This window comes from Saccostrea echinata, unplaced genomic scaffold, assembly GCF_033153115.1.
Source record: "Saccostrea echinata isolate AGI-Se365-2 ecotype Australia unplaced genomic scaffold, CSIRO_AGI_Sech_v1 ptg000002l, whole genome shotgun sequence".
In the NCBI taxonomy this organism is placed as follows: domain Eukaryota; kingdom Metazoa; phylum Mollusca; class Bivalvia; order Ostreida; family Ostreidae; genus Saccostrea; species Saccostrea echinata.
In genome coordinates this window covers 1,009,142-1,036,999 of record NW_026889751.1, presented here as the reverse complement: position 1 = coordinate 1,036,999, position 27,858 = coordinate 1,009,142, and the positions used below count along the sequence as shown (strand labels likewise).

Genomic DNA, 27,858 nt, shown 5'->3' with positions numbered 1-27,858 from the left:
TTAACTACTCCACAAAATAAACTCATTTTTATTATTTCAACAAAGTTCATATCATTTAAAGTAACAAAATATGGTACGCATATCGAAGAAATGTGATATATGCTTTCAAACATACAGTGCAAATAATTTAATATCATGAACCTCCCTCCCTCCCTCTCTCTCTCTCTCTTTAAAACACAAATACAAAGTGGACGACCTGTGAAATGGAACTGATATGGAAACACAAGTCCTGCAATATTTGGAATGACAGAATGAAAAATATCACAATATGCTTTGATCCTTCAACACAGTTTTGCAATAAATTCTAAATGCTAGGCATTAGGCATTCTCAGGAAAGGTTTAATTTTTTTTAAAAGTTAAATTATACATTAAATATCAGAGACTGATGAGTTATCTTTTTTTGAATCGTACATCCTCAATCAACTTTCATGTAAAAAATGTTTTCGTTGCTAAATGCTTCCGAATTATCTCGTCAAGTTCTTCATAGTCATTATGTTTCTTCTCCTAAAGTTGCGTATTTTGATGATGTGTTTCACAACGTCATAAAAATTTCTCACATCGTTATCAAACCGCTGAGTCCGATATTAGATTTTGGTACTCCGGAGAATTCTCATTATTTACATCATACATTTCCCTATTATTATTCCTGGCACTTTTTGGTCTTTCTGGTGCACTCACTACTAGATTAACATACGTTCTGTTACCGACTGACAAATGTCTAGTCCTCTCCGGGACCTCCGGGTCACTGTCATACAAATCGTGATTGGAAATTAATGCGGTACGTTCAACAATATCTTGCCCTGATCCTGTCAACTTGATATCACTAAAACGTTTGTCTTCAGAGATAATTCCGTTAGGAATGTATCGCAGTTTTGAGGAGAATGATCGGATATCTTTCGGTGAGCTGAAGTTTTCATGGTGGCTGGTTTTAGGGGAGTCTTCGTTATTGGAATGGCTTTCGTTTTCTCTGAAAAGGTCTACAAGAGGTTGGTTATCCTTCTCTGTTTTGTCACTATTGTTCTCTGATTTACAAAACTGTAGATAGGCTTGTCGGGTAGCTCTTGCCCACGTTGTGTTCATTTTTAAAGTCTGACTACATCTTTGCAGTCTATGTCGCCTAATGCGAACATCTTCGCCGACCAACCAGTAAGTGAACATCTGCCCTTTTCCCTACAAATGTTTACTTTTCCGCTGTACTTAATCATTCATTGCAATTCAAGGTTCATCATTCATTTTTTGATTAACAGTTAAACATACCTTCATTTCGACCAAACCTCGAGGTTCCAAAGTATACCCTCCTAATTTATCTAAGAAAGTCTTGCATGATTCACTGCAGTGGATTTTAAGAGCTGTGCAGAGAAGAAATTAATAAAGTCTTGTGATTAATCTTTGACTGTAATTTTTAAAACATTTGAATTGATAAATTCAGAATGAAGACTTACGTTCTCCATTAGATTCCATCCTTGATGCTGTGTTCACAGTATCTCCAAATAATGTATATCTTGGCATCGTGAGTCCGACCACTCCCGCTACACAAGGCCCTGTCAAAATATCCCAAACTTTACGCATAGCATATGGTTTGCAAAAGGAAATGAGTTTGTATAAGAACTCTCAAACCACTTAAGAGTAAGCTGACACCTATGCATGTATCACTTCATTTCTGCAGCAAAATAGCATGATGCAATAAATCTAATGATAAAGCTTTACCAATGAACGGTTTAAAGATTATGTTGCGCGATAGTTTCAGCATATTATTTCATTTACCTGAGTGCATTCCAATTCTCAACTTTAAAGTTTCGTTTGGAAGGAATGTGATTCGGAAAGTTTTTATGGCACGGAGAAGTTCTAATGACATTGATGCAATTTCGCCTGCATGTGTGTCGCCATTCCGGATGGGAAGGCCGCTAACTACCATGTATGCGTCGCCAATCGTTTCTACTTTGTATACATCGTAGTTCTTGATGATGGAATCAAATGTGGTATACAGAGAGTTCAACATCTGAACCACCTAAAAGAGGCCAATCAAAAAACACATATTAGTCCTAGTTGATTAAATTATGAAAACACATTTACCATTTTTAATTCTACAGGATCTGAAATGAGTCCTCTAAATGACATATATCCTGATCGAAGTCATAATTTGTTAAACATAACACTCAACTGTGAATCTATCGGCTTCAGTTTTCAGTTGCCTTTAAAAATAATGGAAATAGCACACATACATACATACACAGTATTGACGATAATTATTATAGAAAAACAACCTCCATAGGCGTGATTTTTGCTGAAAGTTTTGTGAATCCACATATATCGCTGAAGTATATTGTAACAGATTCATACACTTCCGGTTTGACATACTGTCCAACTTTAAGTTGATCAGCAATTGGTCTGAAATATTACAAAATGAAGTTTAGTCAGAAAGAGCATGATCTTCTTTATGAATTGTTTGATGTATATATATAATTTGTAGGAAAATTGCAAACCAATCTATAAATCATTGTCTTACCTTGGAAGCATGCGATGTAGAAGGGTTTCTGTTATCCTCTTTTCGTCAGCCAGCTGTATGGTCCTACTCTCCACCAGCTCCTCTAGGTGGTTCTGGTAGGATTCCATCATTGTCATGATCTGGTCAAAGATGTTTCTCTTCCTTTTGAAAGTAAATACAAAAAGCAACGTACATCACAATCAGGACGTGATACAAAGTTCATGCAACTTCAATAAGCTATGTTCAAAAATTCGTATTACAACTTAATTTTTTTTTTTAAATTAGATGCCAACTAACATCTCCTTCTCAAAGGGTTAAAATATTTTTGCTTTTTTTTTTTAAAAAAAAAAGGAAAATTTTATTTTGACCAAAAAGAATACCTGGAAATTTAATAGCAAGTAAACATCATTAACTGATTAAGATATAATATTTATTTATTTACCTCTAAAAATGCAATAGTTTTATGATTTCATAATTTATTTATAAGCGTGAAGGTCTATGGTATGGAATGTTACTGCTTTTATAAGGCATGTTTAAAATGAGTTAAAATGAAATAAAAGTAACAAATACATAGATTTTACGAAACAAGTTAAACTTACATTCCCTCTCGCATTTTGTGTAAGGTTTTATAAATGCAACGGAAGTCAGGTCTGTCTTCCGGCGCTTCACTCCAACAATCCATCATACAATCGATCACATACTTCTCACATTTTACAGAACTAGTATCTGGTCTAAAAGGGATCATTCCGCCGTCAATCACTCGGTATACAATATCTAAAGACAATATACAAAAAACAAAGTTAATAAAAACTTTTGAAAATATGCTGTACAATTGGTACACATTGATTTTTGTGAGCAAGAAACATATAAAATGAAAAATACTTGAACATAAAGCACTCACCTTTAGGCACCATGTTACAAAATCCAAAAGGGCCCCCTCTTCCAAATATTTCATGAAGGATGATTCCAAAGGCATAAACGTCACCCTTTGGCGACCCCCTCTTCTGAGGGCTCCGTAACTCCTCGGGAGCGCGCCAAAATAAATCTGATAAGGTATATAGAACATAATAAATTAATTCATGAAACTGGAGTTGTTCAGAAGGTATTAATTTTTCATGCCTAAAGCATTTATAACAGTGCCTATGCTAAATTTTGGTGCGAAACTCATCATCCATGTAATATTTCCCCCTGTTTCTTTCTATAACCATTAAATGTCCTTCTTTCAGGAGCATGACGCAATCTCTAAAAGGCAATTTTTTTTAAAATTTCAAACGTGTTAGCTAAATAGCTTTTCCACATTACAGTGAATTCTTCATTTCATTTTTTGTCAGTCTGATCTTCTTCAAATGAACTCATTTGAACTAAAATGAACTCTTGGTCATAATTCAGCTTCTTTTGTGCCGAACAAAATTTCTTTTGTTTTCCATTAAAATCTCTAACACCCAAGTCGTTTGCGGGGAGTTCAAATTATATTAAAAAAAACCTATTGAGTGAAACGAAAATGTTTACATTTTAAAGAAAAAGAAACAATAAATAATTAATATATACTCAAAAATTGTATTTTTAATATTTTATTCTTACTTCTGTAATAAGCATGTTCGTCCTCTTTTCGATATGTTTTAGCTCGGATGTCAAGAAGTCCAAAATCAGAAACCTGCAAAGTCCAGCGGCTATTTACTACACAATTTGAAGATTTTAAATTGCCGTGACACCCTAACTCACTGTTGTGCAGAAAAAGAAGGCCCTGAAATGTTAATATTCAGTTGAGAAAGAGTGTTATGAAATACCAACGAAGAAGGAAGTTTCATCTTTTAATATTGTACTTTCATGTAAACCTTTTAAATGAGTGGTCAAAAATTCTTTTAAAAATGTAAGATTATTTAAATTGTTTGAATTTTTCTTTTCTTAAATTATCGAAATTATATACTTGTATTGTTATGTGTATAACTTTCCGTTTAATGAATAAATAGCATAACATGCAATTAAGGATAAAAGTTTAAATTGCAATCATATTCGAAAATTCCTGGCACTCTGAGATTTTTATTGAAAATATTGTATGAAATGTCATATGTTAATCCTTTGATGCATAGGGTAGCACAGATGTACACTGTACATGTACTTTTGATCTTCTACCTGTATCATGTCTTTGATTAAGGAGGCAATAAACATTTCATCTAACTTAACATCCTCATTTTCCAAAATGTCCTAAAAAAATTAAATACAAAGAAAGATAAGCAACATGAATGACGACACATAAGGAATATTGAAAGTATGTGTACATGTACTGTACAACCAAAGAAATCTTTTTCGAAGCACTTTTTTAATAAAGTGTTTAACCAAATCTTAAATTATTCAGTTAGGGTGTACATACTTGTAGACTGCCTTTGGAACAATATTCGGTTAGAATAATAAATCTTGGATGATCGATACAGGCACCGATAAATGCATTTACGTTGCTGTGTCGCAAATCTCGCATCTGAAAAGAGTATAGACACACGCACTGTGCACATGTATATTGCATTGCTTCTTTTATCTTCTAAATAAATCACTATTAAGAAGTTATATTTCATGTCTTACAAAATAGTTCAAATTAGCTACCTTATAAGAGACAGGACTTAAAAAAAATACTCTGTTCAAAACTGTGTAATGTTTGTCTGCTCTTCGACTTTCGATTTAGAAAATAATGGGATACTTTACCACTTTCATTTCTTTTTGCATTTTCCTGTTAATGACCAGTGATTTGATTTCGTATTTCTTGATGGCCGCAAGCTGTCCTTTGTAGTAGCTGGTAGCTGTATACACTTGCTGGTTAGATGCCCGTGAGTCCATGGACTGCTGACTGTTTAGCGACAACTGTGGGAGGATATATACATGTACATGTATATGTTTACGGATTATTATGTTCAATATGTTTAAATTTTTAAAAGTAATGCTTGCCATATGTAGTCATTAATGACATTTTAACGCGGATATGTAAAAAAAAAAAAAAAAAAAAAAAAACAAGTTTGATAAACTATTAGTCACTATGGTAAACACATAGAACTGTATTCCTAAAAACGGGGCAAAATTTCCTAAACTTAGTTAGGGTATCGAGTTTAACAAATAAATAAGACAAATATATACTTTACAATCGGCGCAAGCTTCTTTTTTGCGAAAAAGGGGAAAAAAAGAATACATGAAAGCACAGATGTTAAATGATACAAATATGGTTTATTTTTAAATGTATAAAGGGGAAATGAGACCATGGTCTACGCTGTCGACCCGGGGCCACGATTTGAATAGACTTGAACTACTCAGATAAAAAAGCTGGACCATTCATTATTTAGAAACAGCAGTTCAAAAGAAGAATAAAATTTTCATTAATGAAACATCTACAACGACACACAGACACTGGGCACCCCTTGATCAGATTTCTCACATGAACCATTAGCTCATGTGAACTAAAATCTCGATTTAAAATATAATACATATATTCAAAGAAAAACCGGTAGGGTTGAATTCTTTGTACCTTGCTGCCGTAAGCATCTTTCTTTTCCTGGTCCATACTGAACTCTGCATTCTTATGACCAGACAAGGAAGCGTGGATATCGGCTTTGTCCACTTTCCACAGAAGACCAGCTATTTCCTGTTCGTATTTCCAATTTCTACAGAAATTAAACAAGGAAAAGAAAATTCCAGCTGTTGTATTAAATGCTTTTTGAGGCCAGTGGAAAGTATACTATGTAAAAAAAATAATAGGGTCTTTATTTTTAGACGATGTGTATAAAAATGTAAATAATATTATATTTCTCAAGGTCTAAACCTTTCTCTAATAAGCCTGATCTATCGTGCTATTCAATGGTTGTACTTTCAACGTAGCCTCTTTTGATTTGAACTCAAACTTCCCAATTCCAAAAATATACGTAGTATTTTATTGCATCAGACATTTCTAAATGGCTTGAGGACTTGCTGGAATAATAAATACGGTTATATTGACCAGCCAAGCAATTTATTCAGGAAGGTCTCAACGTATATCATAGTTCCCGTGTCTTGTAGCCTTCCAGTTTAATCACTTTAAAGCTGAGTTTTTTATTACTCTTGTTGGGAATGGATGATATCTGAAAGCTTTTTTTTTTGTCATTACATTAGAGTTGATCAAAAGACTTTTAATTACACCGAGAACTTCACCATATCGCTTTCTAAATTTATTGTTTTTCATGTTCTCTAGTACATTGCCAAAGCATTTGTATTAATTGGTTCGGTCTGAAATGCTTCGGGCATAACTTCTGGAAAACTGGAAAGGCAGTAGCACTGTAGGTTTTTTTTTCCTCTTCTAAGTTCTATGCATTATTTTTCATCAATGGAGGTACCTCACAGAATCCTGAACATAACACATCGATATCATATTCCTCTGATAAAAAATACGTTATACTTTATTTGTGCAGGTCGATGTTAAACTTGATTTCACATTATTTTTTTTAGACATGTATCATTGAATTAAGATTATGAGATAAAACATCACAGTTTGACTGGTTTTTCCCTTTGAAAGTCATTAGATCTTATGTAGATCTTATGTAGCAACGATTGGCTACGAGTTACAAGTTGAATTTTGTTCAATCAAGAATTTGTGTATCGAAAGAGATAAAAAAAAAAGGCATACAGTGCTGCGTAGTTTGTACATGTGTGTTACATGAATGGACAAAGAGACATTGTCAAATGATAAAGTTAATTCAAGAACACTTGCTAACTACTAATGAAAAATTGCACCTGTGTGAAAGAATGTATACAACACGTTAATTTCCACTGATATTGTAAAATTTATCACTAAATGGCAACTTTTCAACGGTGATTTGAACAGTATGAACAGTATTTAATTGTGATATACTTTCGATACATTGGGATAACGAATGTTATCAGAATTTGCATCTGCGTCTTAATTTTAATGTGATTTTTGAGCAGGAACGTGTAGATGAAGTAGTAAGAGATAAAAAATAAAGAAAATTATATTATAAAAATTATAAAAAATCATAAGTTGGTGCATCGTAAAAGCAGAGTCCTGTCCACAAGCACTTTTGCTCTGATGCTTAAAATATAAATTAAACTGACGATCAACTGCAAGAGTAATGTTGAGTGAAAATGGAATACACGTATTTAATTATGATAAATCTGTTATTACTTCACTAATCTGTGAGTAAGGTGTTTTTAATACTATAGTTATTTACATGTGAAAAAATATTCATATTTATATAATCTGTCAGTAAAGGTGTTACTATACTTACAGGTGAAAAAAAGTGTCAATATTCCGATACTAATCTGTCAGTAATGGTGTTACTATACTTACAGGTGGAAAAAAGTGTCAATATTCCGATACTGATCTGTGAGTAATGGTGTTACTATACTTACAGGTGAAAAAAAGGGTCAATATTCCGATACTAATCTGTCAGTAAAGGTGTTACTATACTTACAGGTGAAAAAAAGTGTCAATATTCCGATACTGATCTGTGAGTAAAGGTGTTACTATACTTACAGGTGAAAAAAAGGGTCAATATTCCGATACTGATCTGTGAGTAATGGTGTTACTATACTTACAGGTGAAAAAAAGGGTCAATATTCCGATACTGATCTGTCAGTAATGGTGTTACTATACTTACAGGTGAAAAAAAGGGTCAATATTCCGATACTGATCTGTGAGTAATGGTGTTACTATACTTACAGGTGAAAAAAAGGGTCAATATTCCGATACTGATCTGTGAGTAATGGTGTTACTATACTTACAGGTGAAAAAAAGGGTCAATATTCCGATACTGATCTGTGAGTAATGGTGTTACTATACTTACAGGTGAAAAAAAGGGTCAATATTCCGATACCAATCTGTGAGTAATGGTGTTACTATACTTACAGGTGAAAAAAAGTGTCAATATTCCGATACTCATCTGTGAGTAAATGTGTTACTATACTTACAGGTGAAAAAAAGTGTCAATATTCCGATACTAATCTGTCAGTAAAGGTGTTACTATACTTACAGGTGAAAAAAAGGGTCAATATTCCGATACTGATCTGTCAGTAAAGGTGTTACTATACTTACAGGTGAAAAAAAGTGTCAATATTCCGATACTGATCTGTCAGTAAAGGTGTTACTATACTTACAGGTGAAAAAAAGTGTCAATATTCCGATACTAATCTGTCAGTAAAGGTGTTACTATACTTACAGGTGAAAAAAAGGGTCAATATTCCGATACTGATCTGTGAGTAATGGTGTTACTATACTTACAGGTGAAAAAAAAGTGTCACTATTCCGATACTGATCTGTCAGTAAAGGTGTTACTATACTTACAGGTGAAAAAAAGCGTCAATATTCCGATACTGATCTGTGAGTAATGGTGTTACTATACTTACAGGTGAAAAAAAGTGTCAATATTCCGATACTGATCTGTCAGTAAAGGTGTTACTATACTTACAGGTGAAAAAAAGTGTTAATATTCCGATACTTATCTGTGAGTAATGGTGTTACTATACTTACAGGTGAAAAAAAGGGTCAATATTCCGATACCAATCTGTGAGTAATGGTGTTACTATACTTACAGGTGAAAAAAAGTGTCAATATTCCGATACTCATCTGTGAGTAAATGTGTTACTATACTTACAGGTGAAAAAAAGTGTCAATATTCCGATACTAATCTGTCAGTAAAGGTGTTACTATACTTACAGGTGAAAAAAAGGGTCAATATTCCGATACTGATCTGTCAGTAATGGTGTTACTATACTTACAGGTGAAAAAAAGTGTCAATATTCCGATACTGATCTGTCAGTAAAGGTGTTACTATACTTACAGGTGAAAAAAAGTGTCAATATTCCGATACTAATCTGTCAGTAAAGGTGTTACTATACTTACAGGTGAAAAAAAGGGTCAATATTCCGATACTGATCTGTGAGTAATGGTGTTACTATACTTACAGGTGAAAAAAAAGTGTCACTATTCCGATACTGATCTGTCAGTAAAGGTGTTACTATACTTACAGGTGAAAAAAAGCGTCAATATTCCGATACTGATCTGTGAGTAATGGTGTTACTATACTTACAGGTGAAAAAAAGTGTCAATATTCCGATACTGATCTGTCAGTAAAGGTGTTACTATACTTACAGGTGAAAAAAAGTGTTAATATTCCGATACTTATCTGTGAGTAATGGTGTTACTATACTTACAGGTGAAAAAAAGTGTCAATATTCCGATACTAATCTGTGAGTAACGGTGTTACTATACTTACAGGTGAAAAAAAGTGTCAATATTCCGATACTGATCTGTCAGTAAAGGTGTTACTATACTTACAGGTGAAAAAAAGTGTCAATATTCCGATACTAATCTGTGAGTAACGGTGTTACTATACTTACAGGTGAAAAAAAGTGTCAATATTCCGATACTGATCTGTCAGTAAAGGTGTTACTATACTTACAGGTGAAAAAAAGTGTCAATATTCCGATACTGATCTGTCAGTAAAGGTGTTACTATACTTACAGGTGAAAAAAAGTGTCAATATTCCGATACTAATCTGTGAGTAAAGGTGTTACTATACTTACAGGTGAAAAAAAGTGTCAATATTCCGATACTAATCTGTGAGTAATGGTGTTCATATTACTATAGTTATATGTGAAAAAGGTAGCAATATTACTATATACCAATCTGTGAGTAAAGATTACTATATGAGTATGCAATAAAGGTGTCAATATTACCTGTAGACTATCAGGATCACTACTAATGAAAACAATAGGAGCGCTCCCATGGTTCCCAAAACGATCTCCAAGGTGTATTCTGTAAGACAGAAAATCTGTCTTTTACAATTAATACACAATAACGTCCCAGCTGGCTTAGTATCCGTGTATTACAGAAAGCATGTTTTTTTTTTACACTTTGTCTCCAAAAATGAAGTCAATGTCCTATTTTTATGCCACCGTATCGAAGATTCGGGGTATATAGTTTTTGCCCTGTCTGTTTGTCTGTCTGTTTGTCTGCAAAAACTTTAACCTTGCCCATAACTTTTGATTGGTTGAAGCTATGACTTTCATAATTCATATGTGTATTTCTTGTGACAAGACCTTTCTTTGGGTACCATTTTATTTGACCTTTTGACCTTGGTGTTTGACCTACTTTTGCAAAATTTTATGAGACTTTAACCTCGGCAAAACTTTTGAATAGTTGGTTTTTGGGCTTTCAAACTTCACATGTCTATTCCTTGTGACAAGACCTTCCTTTGGATACCAACAACTTTGACCTTTTGACCTTGACCTAGAAGTTTGACCTACTTTTGAAAAATATTAATCTTGGCCATAACTTTTGAACGGTTGATCTAGGGCTTTCATTTTTAACATGTTTATTACCTGTGACAAGACTTTCATTTGGATACCAACCACTTTGACCCTTTGACCTTGACCTAGGAGTTTAACCTTCTTTAGAAAAACTTTAACCTTGGCCATAACTTCTTAATGGTTGGTGCTAGGGCTTTCATACTTCACATATGTAATTCTTGTGAGAAGACCTTTCTTTGGATACCAGCAACTTTGACCTTGGAGTTTGACCTACTTTTGAAAAACTTTAACCTTGATCATAATTTTTTAAACATTTGGTGCTAGGGCTTTCATACGTCACATGTGCAATTCTTGTGACAAGACTTTCCTTTGGATACCAACAATTTTGGCATCGACCTTGACCTTGGAGTTTGACCTACTTTTAAAAAACTTTAACCTTGGCCATAACATGTGAACGTTTGGTTCTAGGGCTTTCACATTTTACGAACATGTGTATCACTTGTGACAAGACCTTCCCTTTGGACACCATTTGACCTTGACCTTAACGCTTTACTTACTTTAAAAAAAACTTTAACCTGCACCATAACTTTTGAACAGTTGGTGCTTGGGCTTTCAAATTTCACAGGTATATTCCTCGAGACAAGACCTCTATTTGGGTACCAACATTTTTTATCTCTTGACCTGGAGTTTGACTTGCATTTGAGAAACTTTAACCTTCGCCATGAGCTGCCATACGGGGGCATCAGTGTTTCAAAAACACATTTTGTTTTTTCCTGTTTTGTACAGTTATTTCTAGTAATTTTAATTTTTCACTTGTGTAAATATGTGATTGGCATTCTCTCAATGTCTCGACTTTGACAAATAAAGATGTAATATAGCTATTTTCACAGTAATTTTCACTCTCATTTTCCATTGAAGGGCTACAGTGTAATGCTTGCTAAATTTAAATGTACCGCCGTAATGATGTTAATCTATGTTCACTCACGTTTTGGCGGTATACATCGTTGTCTTCTGTACCCACACGCTGGTTCATCTACGGGGGGATGTCCCGATACCCAGTCAATCAGTTCATTACCATATAACCTCAGAACCTCAAATAAGGAGACAGATCTGCAGTTATATGCCGTTTGCATGTAAATATTTCATGATATCAAGTCATGATATTGAGTAAAGGCGATATATTTAGGGTCAGGGTCGTGTCATGGACGGCTTATAAAGTCAGGGGTCCTGAATCAACCCTTGACAGATTTCATTCGATATCTTGCAGGCTGATTGCATCGACATCTTTCGAAAAAAAAATACAAATCTTGGTTGTTTTTTTTTTTTTTTTTTTTGCATCTCTCAACCAATCACATTAAGCCTTTCGGTGATTAAAAAAAAGCGTAACACGTGTATTTTAGGTGTCAACTGATTCCTTTCTATTTATATTATCTGTTTACTATAATTTTATTGATGCTTCTCAATGAGAAAAGCAGGCCCAAAGAAATTGAATGAAAGTCAGGGGTCCAATGGCAACGTGTTGACTCAGGACCCCTGACGTTGTGAGGATATATAAAGATGACCAGAGGTATGACCGGGAAAGAAGGGAGACATACGTTTTTTGTTAATTTTTGTTGAATTGAAAATGACAATTCTTGTGATTAAACGGGATTTTTATTAATTTTTAAAATTAAAATGAATTAAAATTATTTATTATCATTTCTAAATGAATTCAATGTACTTGTACATTGTATATGCATCATCTGTTATGCTAAAATAAAAACCAATAAAAAATAGCAATTTATTAAAGGAAAAGCTGTTAGTATTTGAGATTTATAATGGGAGAGACTCTAATCACTTTCTGGTGGGTCATACTTAAAGATGCACTGGTAATTAAATATTATACATGTACAACCATTTCAATAGATGAACTTTTGACAGATATCTAGCAAAATTATCCTTGCTTGAATGTAATACTCAGAATTGTCTGGCTAACTAGCTAAATATTGGAGATTTTGTTGGTCTATTCGTTTATCAAAAAATAGATTAACTAATCACTTTATTTTGCCGTAACCCCTATATTTATTAACTTGTGATAACGAAGTTTCTGGCAAACAAGCGAGGAAAGCATGTTTATCTTCGGTCTTTTTATTCTGGTTTTTGTGAGTCAATATCTATGCCCTAATGTTCCCTTCTAACCAGAAATCACTGAAATCACCTAATCACCAGACCATTTACAATGATGTTCTTAAGTGCTGGATTATTCAAACCCTTCATTTATGTACGGTGAATGAAACAAAATCAATGACAACCGTCAACAAGAATTTCATTCATTCAAAGCTCATTTCTTCTCCATCAAATTACACAGATGCCTAAGCAGGCCCACTTATATGGTCATTTTGTCATTTTGTGGTCCTATGGATTTCCATCTAAAGAAAATGAAATGTCGAGAATATGTACTTATCAATTACCGGTAGGGAGCCCTCACTAGATTGAAAGTGACCAACAGGCTGCATAGAGTACTTGGATTTAGGGTCATTTATCTCCATTCTCGCCAATAACGTGTAGTTTCCCTCAGCATCACCATTTTGATCAATGAAAGTGGTGGTTCCTTGTATACCTGATCAAGGCGACATAAAACATTGTATTATAAAGATTCGAAAAGAATGAACACTTCTTTTACAATATTAAAAAATTCAATCGTGTGTGAATAGTATTCTAAAAGCAGTTTTGTTATCTACGAATCAAAGGGAGTAGTCAGCAAAAGTGTCTTCTTAATATTCTATATAAATGTGATAATGATTGTTTATTGCTCAGTAGTGAGTATACACACTCGTGAATTTTGGACAAATTGCATTTCAAGTTTTTATAAATTCTTACTTTCATAACTTTGGTTTAACAAAGAATGAATAATAGCCTTTCCATCTGCGATTGATCCTCCCGACTCTACAAGTTTGTGGGCAGCTCTGGCGTACAACATAACGGCATCGTATAAATATGCCGCGTAGACAGTTATCTACATAATTCAAAACGTATATATGATGACAGTAAAAAATAAAATAAAACACATTATCACAGAATATAATCAATACACTCTGTTGTGTACAGCGATTTGCTTCTCAGGATCTAAGTTAAATATGCGCCGATTTATTTCTTTTTCCGAACATCAAATGCATGAGGATATAGCCAGAGAACATGCCTATACATTATATATGTAACTAGAATACGAGTAAATTAATCCGCCAAGTTTTTTTCTTCTTTTTGTTCTGAGTGTCAGATTACTGACAAGATTATAATACATTTTTCCTATCGAATATATAATTATTATCTGTTGAAATATTAAACAACAGGTTGACAGACTCGCCTCTCTACCGATGTGATTTCTTTAAATTGTATGCATATGCTTCTACCATTATTGTATTGACTTCATTATTGAAGGTTAAGTTTTCTGTAGCTTTCTATCCTTGAAAAAATAAGCTATGGCATTTCTAAAACTAATGTATAGATGCCACTCCTTTCCCTTCCTCACTGTAGACAACAATAAATGATCGAAACAGTCTTCTTTTTCTGATGGCAGATAGACTTAAGAGACTTGGATGGCCGGGAAGACTGGGGGTTGTTATTAAAATAGTATTTTTTGTAGGTTAGGTTTAAGAAATAATGATAGTGTTTATTACAATTGAAAATCCTGATTTGTTGTTTTGTCACTGTATCTGAGAGGGAGCTAGAATCTTGTTAACTCCTTCAATGATGTACATTTTAAATCATTATATGTAGTAAAATTACGTGTAATTGTCGAGAAATAAGAAAACTATATTTACACATTAAACCTTAAATTCAACTGATTTTTCGCTGAGCATTATTTTAAATGATCGATATGAATGTAAGAATATTAAAAAAAGATATAGAAATATTATAAAAATATAGTGGACTTTGGTAAATGGCAATCATGCTAATTTCATGCTAATTTACCTTTTTTTCATAAGCAGGAAATGGGTTGAAAAAATTAAATGGGGGTTCTTCGTTGAATTCCCTAACTTTGTCTTGGAATTGCGTGTAGTTCTCGCTGGAGTATGGACTAAGTGTGATGATCAACAACGATTGAGCAGCATCCACGTTCCTCTTCTCTTCAGGGTTGTCAATCGTTCCTAGATGTTAAATAAAAACTTGAATATGAATACTTCATGCGTGAATAAAATAATCAAGTACTTCAGTAAATATTCATACACGTGTTTGCAATTATTTAAGTAATTATTGTATCAAATAAAGAATAAAGAAAATGACTTCTTTCCCCAAACAGTCTGTCCTGGAGCAAAGTTTATTAGAGCATTTCGAAGGTTCCAAAACAAACCATTGTGTGATATCAAAATTTAATATTCATTAATCTAAATTTTCGTGTTTGAAGAATTTCATAATTTTTTCATAGCTCAAGGAGTTTACTGATATCAACCCATTTTCTTATAAACACTATAATCGTACATCAGGTTATATTTATTTCATAATTAACACACCTTGTTTATAATGAGGTTGAAAAATAATTATATTGCTTGTATCTTAAGATACAATTATTTAACAAATAAAACGGAAATATGCATTCGTGCCTAATGTGATAACGCGAGACAACATTTTCTGTGTTGATGTTTTGTGCCATTCATTCAGGCAATTTTCCGTGCCTGGCGTTGGTCCAACACTTTTATGCACATTCTTCAGTCGTTAATGATTTTAAGCAGAATAATATATATGTTACATCAGACACAGGGCAAGGATATATATCCTAAAACAATTCAATATGTAGGTCTAAGTCAACGTTACGATAGGCGTCACTCATTTTAATTTCTCCCGAGCGGTTAAATTATGAAATGGACTCAATTCTACAATCAATTTTGCATTCTTCAATGTGATTAGCTATTACTAATCAATGTCAGAAGAATAATGAATGATGTGAATACTTGAATGCAATTATCATTTTTTAAAAGATTTGTTCCCCTTACGTTTGAAGTATTTTAGCGGTTCCGTTCTGTCGAAGGTCACGTGATCTACGAATATGACGATGTACTCCCCCGTGTCTAATAGGCCTCTGTCATACAAGTTTGTCATAAGATCCACCACTCCGTTCAAATCTCCCAGGAATACATAAACTGAAAAGAAATAAACAATTTGGATTTTTAAAGCATTATTCTCCCCTCTTCTGCAATTCGTTTATATACCATTGATAAATTTCTAGTATTCACATTTTTTGAGGGAAAAAAATATTGGTTAAAAAAGTTGTTTCTCGTAAATTTATTCAACAATACATTAGACCATCGACGAATTTCAGATCCTGTGATCCATGGTAAAAAAGATTATGTCATTAATTTTGGATCTTGCAAGTCATGGAAATTTTTGTGTCAATCTTCCTTAATTCCTTTTTCTATGAGGTTAATGAATTAGAAATAAAAAATGTAAGTCTTATCGATCCTTATTGGAACTGCTAATAATGTCAAGGATGTCTTGATGATTTATGTATGAAGATTATGCCGTAAATATACCTTATACATTACGTTAGAGTACTGAACTAATCTAGAAACAAAGCAATCTCGTCCTCCGCACTATTTACCAGAATAATAAACAATAATGTGGTGACTAAGTTTGGTGACATTCACCGGAAATTGATCAAAACCACCCTAGCTCACCCATAGCATCAAAAGAAAAATGAAAGTTTTCTAGGATGAGGTGTTACCGAACCAAGTCTTGCTATCGAGCGTAAAAAGCCGATTGATTGTCATGCAATGCCATTGACGATGCGGCGGTGTTTTGCTACCCTACCAATTTCCCGTTGTCTCATAACTTATCTGTTTTGTGATAGTGACACAAATGTGATAAAAGCTATACGGTAATAGTTTCCTATGTTGTGGAAAACAGACTTTCAATTACCGGCAAAAAGACAATGAATTTCTTTTTTTTTTAAGCAAGATTATATCACTAAGTGAAAATGGACACAGCTCCCATCATCTAATGGGAGAATTGCGGTATTGTTCAGCAGTTTGGAAAATAATGCACTGACAAGGAAGATCTTGGTGATTTATACGATTTTTCTATAATCCTGTGTCTATTGAAAATACATTTATATTCGTGGATGACAACCAATGTGGTTCCATCACTGTCTGATGTTGTCAAATACAGCTCTTGCTAGATCATAAAAAGGATAACACATAATATGACCATACACGCACGATTACATAATTTAGTCCCCCCCCCCCTTTTAAATTAAATTATGAAATTATATAGAATGAAACTGGTATGATTTAAAAAAGCTCTACTTGTAGTAATAGAGCTTTTTCAAAAAGCATGACCGTCTTTAGCAACAAACAGTAAACTGGCATACACCTCTATGGCCGTATTATTCTTGAGCATTTCTTCATCAACTTTTTACTGACATTAGCCTTAGCATGTGAAAGTTCAACCAGACGTTCGGCTTTCTCCGTAAACTTCGACTCTGCTGCTGGTCGGAGTTTACGGAGAAAGCCGAGGAATTAGAAAGACAGTCAAAACAAAGAAAAAGAATAAATACAAGATTTCAAGCAATAAAGAACATTTCTGTTTACAATGAAAATATAGAAACGCCTTTTAGTAATTGCTATAAAAAAAATTACAGTCTTATTTAGATTTATTTAGGGCCATTTTCAACTATTCGTTTTGTCAAATTTTTTTTTAAGATTGAAAATCTTGAAAAATTGTTAAGTCGTACGAAAATTAGTTCACCAGAAAATTATCTCCTTTGCCCTGAACAGCATTTTAACCAATGAAATGATTGGAAATTTTCACACCATGTAATTTCTACCAATCACAAAAGAGAGGAAGTGCATAGTCCGAAGACTGTAAAATACTTCAACTCTGTACATCTCTTCCAAGGAAGACGGTAATTATCAATTATTCTTGTTTTTTGTGGTCAATACGATGATTTAGCCACCTGAGGAGTACAATATTCACCGAGCACGAAGGGCTATGGTATTCGGGCGCAGTTGAAATAACTTTTCAGAACTAAATGTATCAATTTGAAAGTTCTAGATCTTAATCTTATTTTAGTCCAATGTAGTAAAAAATACATTCTAATGTTCACCTGGAAGGTCACGCGCAGGTGAACATAACGTAGTATTTTTTATACATTCTTGAGTCTCAGCCAATAATAGAGCATGGATGATTAAATCATATAAGAAAAGAATTTATTAGTATGCATTTTCCAGAAAACCACCATGTTTATGTGTTCGTGCAAGAAATGGTTGTACACATATCCTGGATTCTGTTTCATATTGTATTAGTGTTGGTAGTCAAAATAATACTTTTAAATGTCTGACTTATTTATTGCTGATGTTTTTTCCTATGATCTAAAATGATGATCAAATTACGGTTTTATGTAAGGCAAATTTGTTTCCTCAGATGAAGAGGACTTTAGCGTGCCACATCTATTTAAGAACCAGAAAAGTCAACTTTTCTTGACAACTCTTGAAAACAACAAAGTATTAACATAATACGAAGCAGAAATCGGATAGTAGAAATTGGGTCTGTATGTCGGTTATTCAATCAGATGTTCCTCGATATAGCCTCTCCGCGCAGGAAATAATAGATGCCGTGTTATCGTTCACGAAAACTACTCTTAAAGGATAAGTCCGTGTTGGTTGTGTCTGCTTATAAATGACATGACCATCAGACGAAAAACCAAAACACTTTTATCTGCAAGAGATTTTTTTCCAGAGTAGGTGGCATTTATGAACGAATCATCAGACAGTTTTATGGCTTCATCCATCCATTTGTAAAGGCCTTGATATTATTTATATGATCTGATTTCTAGCAATTTACAATATTCTTTATGACATTGTATATTGTATTGTACTTTAGCAGAAGGTCGCAATGAAAATTGATGACTCATTCCGTACATTTCTCTTTATTGGGGATATAAGGTATCGTCATTTGCATATTCTCCTCTGATTGTTAATATTGGACATATGTTCCACCGGCAGATGGGTCTTACCTTGAACAATTCAATGAAATCTGATTATGACACCTGAAATCTTGAATTCGAATCAGAAATCTCCTTAAATGCCAAATCTTAATTAGTCTAAATAGTTTAAAATATCATTTTATGATTTTGTTTTGAATTTGCCATTTTTATACTGATTCAAAATGCGGTGACTTTCGTTCTCCCGCCTGGGAAAATTATCATACATGTAGTACATAAATACGAGAGGGGGAGAGAAACTAAGGTGACATGTTCATTGATTTTCAGTAAAGTTGACCGACTTTAGTTAAGATGACACATAGATAATAACTTGGCAAATGGAAGAAAAATTCGTTGATGAATGTGGTAAACTAGGAGCTTAGCCAAGGTTAACTCTGATGTTGTATGGGGTGACAAATCATCCACATCTATCACGTTTCTCTGTCTTGTTTATGGTAACAGATCTCTGTTTATCATGATTATGATTGTTGAAATCATTCAAAGATTATTGCATTAGGTTATCATTATTGTATACGCTTGATTACGACTTCCTTCATCTCACAACCTCAGGGGTCCTGAGTCAACTTGTTGTTGTGAGACCCCTTACATACATGTACTTCATTGCTTTTTTCAGGCTTGCTTCTCTCATTGAGAAACACCAATCAAATTCAAGCTTTCATAAGCAGACAGATAATGTAAACAGAAAGGAATCAGTTGACACCTCAAATACACGTGTTACAAGTTGTTTATCACTGAAAGACTCAATGTGATAGGTTGAGAGATAAGAAAAAATCCAGATTTGTAATTTTCCCCCAAAGACGTCGCTGCGTAAAATATTGAATGGGGTTTGTCAGGGGTCCCAAGGCAACGAGTTGACACAGGATCCTTGACGTTGTGAGGAGGAACTTCCATTGACATACTAACTGTCATAATATACTAATTATATTTAATGTTATAGAGATTCAGTAGACCAATCACCAATGCAAAATTAACGTAGTTAGAGCAGATACTCATTCACAGACCCGAGAATATGTCTCTTTCTCTGACATGTAGCCCAGCCACCTATTAGTAAATAACAGGCCCATAGCAAAGTTTTTTAAATTGTATATGGGGGGATTCAATCTCAAAAAAAGACAAACAACGACAACAGCCAAAAAACCCAATGTGAACCGCCCCAAACTTGAAAATCCTATCTCGTGGGGGTTGGGGTGTGTGTGTTTCTCTTACTTTTCGAGATGTCAAGTAACCTCTGATAGTACAATTGTAACATGGGATCAAAGTAAAAAAAAGCTTTGAAAGCGGGGCTTACTTGTCTATTTTAAGTTTTAGTGCTATTTTATAGCTAGCCAAATAAGGTAAAATAGTCACTTTTGTTTTTTGTCGCATGAATTTGCTCTGTTGTTTTCTTCATGCTTAACTTGCTTACTTCTCAAAATATTTCATGCTCTTTTCATTTGCTGCCCAAGTGGTCATTTGTCGGGTTCAGGTGGATTGATTGTATGTTGTTTTACGTCCCATTCGAGGAGTTTTCACTCATATAGAGACGTCACCATATACCGGTGAAGGGCTTCAAATTTTGACCTTTACTCGGCACTCAGGGCCATTGAGCAGTGAGGGATCTTTATCGTGCCAACGCCTGCCGTGACACGGGGCCTCGGTTTTTAAAGTCTCATTCGAAGGACTCGCAACTTTCACCTCAAACTGCCGAGCGCATGGCGAAGGAACAGTTGCTACCCATTTTTTATGGACTTAGGTCAGTCGCGGCCGAGATTCGAACTCACGACCTCCCGATCACGGAGCGAGCGCTCTGCCGACTGAGCTACCATGAACGGTAGGGTTCAGCTGGACGTATTACATGTACATGTAATTTTCTTTCCCATGATACCAGTACCAGTCAGACGACATCTTCGCATGCTCAAAATTCTTCTACTTTTTATTATTCAATATTACACAATGGAAGAGTTCAATATACCTATACATGTTGTGTTCTTTGTTTATAAAATAAATTCATCAAACATAGGTCGAAATTTAATTTGGGGGGTCTGAAAAATCTCTAAGTAGATTTATACTTTTGTTAATTATGGAATAAAGAAGCTGCAATATCAATCGATTAAAAACTTATTTGCCTTTGACTAGCGGCTATATATATGTATCCATTTGAGGAGAACCATATCTACATAACAAGATAATTTTAGATCCATCTTTTACCTCTGGTGTCGACGTACGTTCTGTCAACGATTCCCGGAAATGGGTTTCCGTTGGAGAAGGGTGTATAGGGCTCCGTATATTCCTGTCTGTCGTTGACCGTGATGTTGGCAATTTCTGCATGTTCCAACAACTTTTCGGCGATTGTCTGCTGCTTATGAGAAGAGCCTACAATCATGGTGAATTTCTTCCAGTTAAAGTGAAGCAGCAGAGCAACCAGGGACTTAGTAACCTGTTTAACGGGAGGGTAGGTTCTGGCGAAGGTGGGGTACATACTCTTAATTGAAACTTCATCATCTGCACATTTCTGGGTAAAAGAAAAAAAAGTTATAAATTTCATACTTTAATTTATAAACAACTGCAGATATATATGCATGTAAACAGAGACATGCCAGCTTCAATATTAGACTCCGTGAGTGTATAATAAAAAGGTGAATATAACGAGCAGTGATCATTTTATATGCATATTGACAATACAGATCGTGAGCAGAGCAAAAACACGTTCCCCTGGAAACACCAAGGGGTGTAATAATGTGTCTAGGAGAGTCACGTCCGCCCTTTCCTTCTGTAATGATCAGGTAAACAAAGTAATCCAAGGTCAGCATTAGTATGAAACATTGGCCTTACAATTGGTATGAAACATGTCAAATTCGACCGAGCAGTAGGGAAAAGTTGCAAAGATGATCATTTTAACAACCAGAGAATTTGCAAAATTCACTTCTAACTGTTGACTATTGAGTGTGCTGTTTTATCAACCTATTTGTCCGTAGCCTGCTCTGGTGTAAGCATTGATCGTAATCAGAACATGTTCTTGCGTACTAAATCAATTGAGAAACGTAAATATCATAATTATAGTATATAAATAAAGAAATAGGGTAAAAGGACGATGGAAAAGTTAGTCATTCTTTTGTTACTAGTATGTTAATAACAACTGATTTGTTTTCTTTCTTTTTTTAATCCACATTTGAATTACACCCACTTCTTATTTGTTATAGAACAGTTAATCCACACTACTTCCGGGGTCCTGAATCACCTTGTTGTCGTGGGACCCCTTACAAACTTCATTCGGCTTTTCTCAGGTTTGCTTTTCTCATTGAGAAGCACCAATCAAATTAATAGACAGATAATGTCAGTTGACACCTCAAATGCACGTGTTACAAGTTGTTTATCACCGAAAGACTTCATGCAATTGGTTGAGAGATAAGAAGTACAATCAAAATTGAAAATCAGCCCGTATATTGAACGTGGTTTGTCTGGGATCCCGTGGAAATTTTAACGAGCTGACAAGACCCTTGACGTTGTGAGAATGGAAACAGTTTGTCTGAAATCTCTCCTTCACAGCAGTTAATATTTTCGTAAGGAGGGGCATAGTAGAACATAAACACTTAAAGTGTATCTTTGTTATTAAGGGTAACTTAGAAAAAGCATTTTCAAAATTTTGAAGAATCAGTCTTTAAATGCAATATATATCAAAAGCACATGTTCAAATTACATAAATTATTAAACAGTTTTAGAGATAATCTCTGATAAAGCAATGGCGAGTCATTGACAGCTAGATAGCTAGATAACCAGGCAGATGGACAAAGTAATAACCCCCTCCTCCAGAAATGCAAGGGTATAAAATTTTGTTTCTGGGGGAAAATTCATAACAGAAATTTTAAAAATTTTAAATGAATAATGTGAATAACAATAAGTGAACACGCATAATATGTGATTTTTTAAAATTTGTTTTGGATATTTAACAGGGGAAAATAAACACTGATACATTTAATTTTCCCCCCATTCCTGAATAATATGTAAAGACACAAAGTATCAAGTATATCGTGGAAGTAAGTTTAATTCTGTTCCTTCTTCAATTTATACAGTTCCAACAATTTCAAAAAAATGGAAGAAAACCTATACAGTCAGGACCTGTTGTAACAAAACACGACACAAATTGATTCCAGAGCATCATCATTCTGGATCTATCTGCCTTAACTAATGATTTTTCTAATTAATGACATACATTCTCGATGATCATCTCTAAGATTTCTTTTTCATGAGATTCATCAACGTAATGAGGAATAAATCAAACACATTAAGGCATAAAAAGATCTTCTTACAATAACAGACCAATGCAAAGCATTAAAGACTTGCATTGATTCGCTTTCATATTGAATCTCAAAAATGCGTCTGAACTTTTGATCGGTGGTTTATATAATGTTAAATGCCATTTTAATATTTTACCTAGTTGACTGAAGAGCCAACTATATTTATTAACAAAAACTCTTTTGCATTAACTTTCCACATTAAAAGACCGTGGAGTATTTAAATTTACTTAATTATTATTTATAAACGGCATACAGGTGAGAAATCAACTCTGTGAATACACAAATCAGACACGGCCTCGCCATTTCATGATGCCGAATTCAATCCTCTAACATTATCTTTGAAAAGAAATAAGTGATCGTAAAACACATCCGTATTCATTTGAATTACACATCAATTGAAAGCATTCAGCAAATAAAAAAATGCCTACTAAAGATTCTTGTCTCAAATAAAAGAGAGAATCCCCATAGAAATTAATAAGGCATTAGGAATATCAAACATAACGGCTCTGCCATCAACGGAGCATGGAACGTATTTATATTATCATCTGAGAGAATACTTCAGTTTGAAAATCGAACAAATGTTAATGAAATGCCTATTTAGGTGTAAACACATTTTTGTATAAGGGGAAGGTAAAAAATCAATTAAACTTCAGAACACTAAGCACCGCTTCGTGAGATATTATGCTGTCAGAAAAGTTTACCGAGAAATTATACTTAATTGGCCACTTCAAAAACAGATTTAAAAGCAATCTAGATTTTTTAAAGACGCATTCTTTATGCTTTTCGTTCTCTGAAGTATGAAAGCTTGCAAATGGCAAAGGCTAAAGTAGAATGAATGCTAGATGTTTATGTCTATCTAGATCAGAACATTCAAATGATGTATAAAAACAAAGATAAGAAATGAAAATCAACATTTTTTTTTTTCCAAACTGGCATTCATTCTTTTATAAACTTAATTATTTTGAATATAAGACCTCAGATTTGTATATTATATTTGTAGATTATATAGTGGTTCGATATAACATAATGAATTATGTAATAATGGGGAAAAAATACGTTAATTAAAAGAAATTAAAGAAGTAAATATCCCGATTCTAATTCTGCTCAGTATTTTAAGTTGTGTTAAATGCGCATATGAAGGTTTCAGACAACTTATTTGGCGGTAACTGCATTATATGTTTCTGTGAAATACGAAACCGTCACTAGATAGTTTTACATAATATACGTAAACCTGCTAGTATTGCAAGATAAATCAAAATGAATTTTCTGAACAATACAGTATTTTTAATTTTTTTTATATCACATGCAAGAAACTACACCTAACTTGTATCTTTAAACTTATTTGATACATAATATCCCCCGATTACAAACAATTTTTAAACCGAGACCGGCTACTGACTAATAAGGTGATGTTACAGAAATTTCGAAGTCAGCATTTCGAAGTTCTATGGTCGTTATCATGGCCTTGTTCGCAAATACAACCTATCGTTGGTTGTATTTTGACTGACATTTTATACCAATTGTAAAAACATTTTTTTTCATACTTTAATTCTGACAATTGATTACTCTGTCTACATGTACCAGATTAATGCAGAAGGCTTACAGCTGGTGTGACAGGTCGACAGGGGATGCTTACTCCTCCTACACACCGGATCCATCCTCTGGAGTTTCCAGGTGTCCGTGTTTTATGTTCTTTATCAGATATTTTTTTTTAGATCGACCACTGTTTGATATCTTTCACTTTTACATTTCTTTAATAATAGATAAAAAAAATCAAAATATTTTCACAGACTTTCAAAGGAAAATGTAGCGTACAGACTTGTAAGTGTGCTGAATTACAAAAAGCAGTTTAAATTTAAAACATCAGATTGACATAAACTATTTGATCTTTTTTAAAGAATAAACATCCATTTTTGAAGTCTATATAAAAGCGCCTATTTAAATGTCTTGCGAGCTCATCAGGAAGGTACATTACAAATGACACTAAATAAATAAACACATTCCTTTTAACATCTAATATCCTCGCCGTTTTGTGCCCCCAATCCTTTTCTCGAAAGATATATTTTCAAATTTTGAGCATGCAATCTTACTATGAAGGTGTAACCCCGAATTTTACTTCATGGACATTATCAACAAATCCCAGTTAAAACATTAATATCTGATTTCATTTTGATATTTTTCATCATGTACATGTATAAGGTAATTAAGAAACCGTTTAAGGCATTTGAGATCTTGGGTTCTCAAGGCAATGTCATGCACATAATATAATTTGTTATAGTTTATATCTTTTTTTTACCTCTACGAAGACCTAAACACTGATTTAAACCATTCTATCAATGTGTGCTAAATACATTCTGGGCTGGTTTGTAAAACACCTACATGCTGTTAATATTATATTTATAAAGCTTATTTGTTTTAACTTAAATCCAAGTAGAAGATGATTAGTCTTATTCCAAGTTTTAACATATTTAGCGCAGGTGTACTGACAGAAGATAGGGGTACAAAATATTATTTTTAGTGATAACTACGTAAGCTTTACAGATTTTTTTTATTGGATAATTGAAGACAGTGATAATAATATTTGAATTAAGCACAAAAAACCGCCTAGACCTAGTAGTGCTGCATCATACATGAAAAATTTCATAAGAGTTTGTTATGGTTGAAATACAAACTGATTGCGATGTCTGTCTCATCTTCCGGTTGTGAGAATCTGAATTTGATTTGTAAATCCGAGTTACAGCAAGCGTAGTTCGAAAATACTTTTCTTAATGCGTTCTTGTAAAATCTTATATAAACAATGTTTAATATTAAAAATAATTCATAAAATGGCATATATACACGTGCATATTTTTACATTAAATATCAGAATGGATTTTCAACACTAAAATTAGGAAAAGAATCACGTCCTCTATACTCCTGGATTATCAAAAGAGTTGTTCTTAGATTGTACGATATTATTTTTCGGCTATTTTTGGCGTTGAACAATGTAACCACTGACCGAAAAATTCTCTTTTATTTAATCAACTGTGTAAACAATTATAGCTAAAAATTATCTGTGTACCCCATGCGGGATTCTTTTAACAACTATAAATCTGTTATAATTTTATGAAACCAAATCTTTTATTTTTGGACCCACTAGCTCATACTGTTAGGTGGGTCTCTGAAACTTCTCTATAACACGCTTTATAGCATATCAGATGATTACACAGAATGAAACAGACGGTATGTGGAACTTAAATTTAGATTGTAACTTGATATAATTCGGGTAAACTTTCTAACACCTTCCAAGATTTTAAGATCAACCTTTGAAAGATTTAAAACAAATAGTTAAAAACCCAATTGCAATTATATTGAAATGAAACATTAACCTTTTAAGCTTTTAAACTTCTCAATCGTCAGGATTAGACGAAATATGAATAACGGATAAATAAACGGTTATAAAAAGTTTTCTATTGGACATTAAATGATACGAATGTAATATATTCAGTTTAATAAAACATGGATTTTTTTCTTACCAGGATAAAATAAAATAAAAAGATAAACTTCTCTCCGACATAACAATTCTCAAATTCGCTTAAATCCTCTTACTTGATGTAAATTACAAGTAAAGACAATTATAAGAAGCCTATCTACTTATCCAAATGAGAACACGTGACACCAATTTACAATTTGATAAAAGAGAATTAAGGAAACTGTCTCACAATTCCAATTTTATGTGTACCTTTTATTCATGAAAACGTCTATAAATTTTTTCACTGTATTCAGCCAACATACTATCATTAGTAAATTCTTGATTTTCCGAGTAGAATTAAATGCAAAATTTAAACATTGTAATTGTGCATTTATCTCAACTCAGTAAATTCAAAATTCACAACATGATAATACCTATAACTTCAAATTTAAGTTGAAGAGAACCTTCCTTTATTTATCGTGAAAATCATCACAGGTCATCAATTAATCGAAAATAATGGAATTCATCGCAGGATTTATTTGATAGAAAAGAAATTAGTTCTTATAATAAAACGAGTTGTATTAATAATTAATCGAGGTTAGAACTTGGCTCAAAAGTTTATTTGATAGAATTTATTAATATACTATAAAACTTCTTAAATGTGCAATAGGAGAAGGCAAGCATTATTTAATTCATTTTTATATAAATATCTTACTACGAAGTATGTTCGTTTTGAATTCTTTGTACATAATCATCAACCTTTCTTACATCCGTGTTTTCTTGTATCAATCATTGTTATCTAAAAAGAATTGTTGAGAAAATGATACTACGTTTCGTTTGTTCCTTTAGAACAATAACTCACATAAGATATAAGGGGGAGGTTCCATGCTGCGGCTACCCTTGCCTCCACACTGCAGCTATCCTCCAAACCAAAGAACGCTACCACACCCAGCTTCCACTGGTCTGTCAACAGTTTGACGGCGGTCAATGTGTCCCCTTTGGTGTCTCCCCATATCAGGTTCAGAAAGTGATTAGGAAGGACTTCCGGATTGGCGTTAACCCGCTCCAAAGCGTATGTAATAGCACCGGAAATAATCCTTCCTTGCCGATTCCGGATGAATTTGTCGGTTTTGTCAACCGTTAAATATCCAACAGTTATATTAGTCTTCTCACAAACATACAGACGAACCACGTTTGACAAGGAAATCACAAATACAAAAAAATCCACGTAGAACCGAATTTTCATTATTCAGAAGTGAAGTTAGAAATCCATTACTTTGATTTGGTTGAATCATGTTCCGACAAACAATATTCTGAGATGGTTTTCCTCTCTCCTTCAGGTATAAGCCCAAGTTCTCATTGGAAATATTGATTCAAAATTTCTCCCCCTGAA

At 33.6% G+C, this 27,858-nt stretch overlaps 1 protein-coding gene across 1 annotated transcript; it reads right to left on the bottom strand.

Moving 5' to 3' along the window:
• Nucleotides 1-77: 77 nt before the first annotated feature.
• LOC133204672 (receptor-type guanylate cyclase Gyc76C-like) lies at nt 78-27,858 on the bottom strand. The gene is made up of 21 exons (XM_061340421.1): nt 27,328-27,858; nt 20,928-21,231; nt 15,736-15,882; nt 14,717-14,892; nt 13,625-13,760; nt 13,216-13,364; nt 11,751-11,856; nt 10,193-10,271; nt 5,994-6,129; nt 5,183-5,338; nt 4,857-4,961; nt 4,619-4,690; nt 4,067-4,229; nt 3,387-3,530; nt 3,085-3,259; nt 2,507-2,647; nt 2,265-2,388; nt 1,765-2,008; nt 1,443-1,541; nt 1,258-1,349; nt 78-1,170 (listed from the first exon to the last, which is right to left on the bottom strand). Exons 1-21 carry the CDS (start codon nt 27,709-27,711, stop codon nt 565-567), a joined length of 3,738 nt encoding a protein of 1,245 aa, XP_061196405.1. The 5' UTR covers nt 27,712-27,858; the 3' UTR covers nt 78-564.

What these genes read in the sequence shown, in the direction of transcription:
- LOC133204672 (XM_061340421.1), bottom strand. Translation starts at nt 27,711, where the DNA reads ATGAAAATTCGGTTCTACGTGGATTTTTTTGTATTTGTGATTTCCTTG. An exon ending in CACAAAATGCGAGAGGGAAT is followed by an intron (nt 2,648 to 3,084) that starts GTAAGTTTAACT and finishes TACTTTCAAAAG; the next exon opens with GAAGAGAAACATCTTTGACC. An exon ending in GAGGTTTGGTCGAAATGAAG is followed by an intron (nt 1,171 to 1,257) that starts GTATGTTTAACT and finishes AAACATTTGTAG; the next exon opens with GGAAAAGGGCAGATGTTCAC.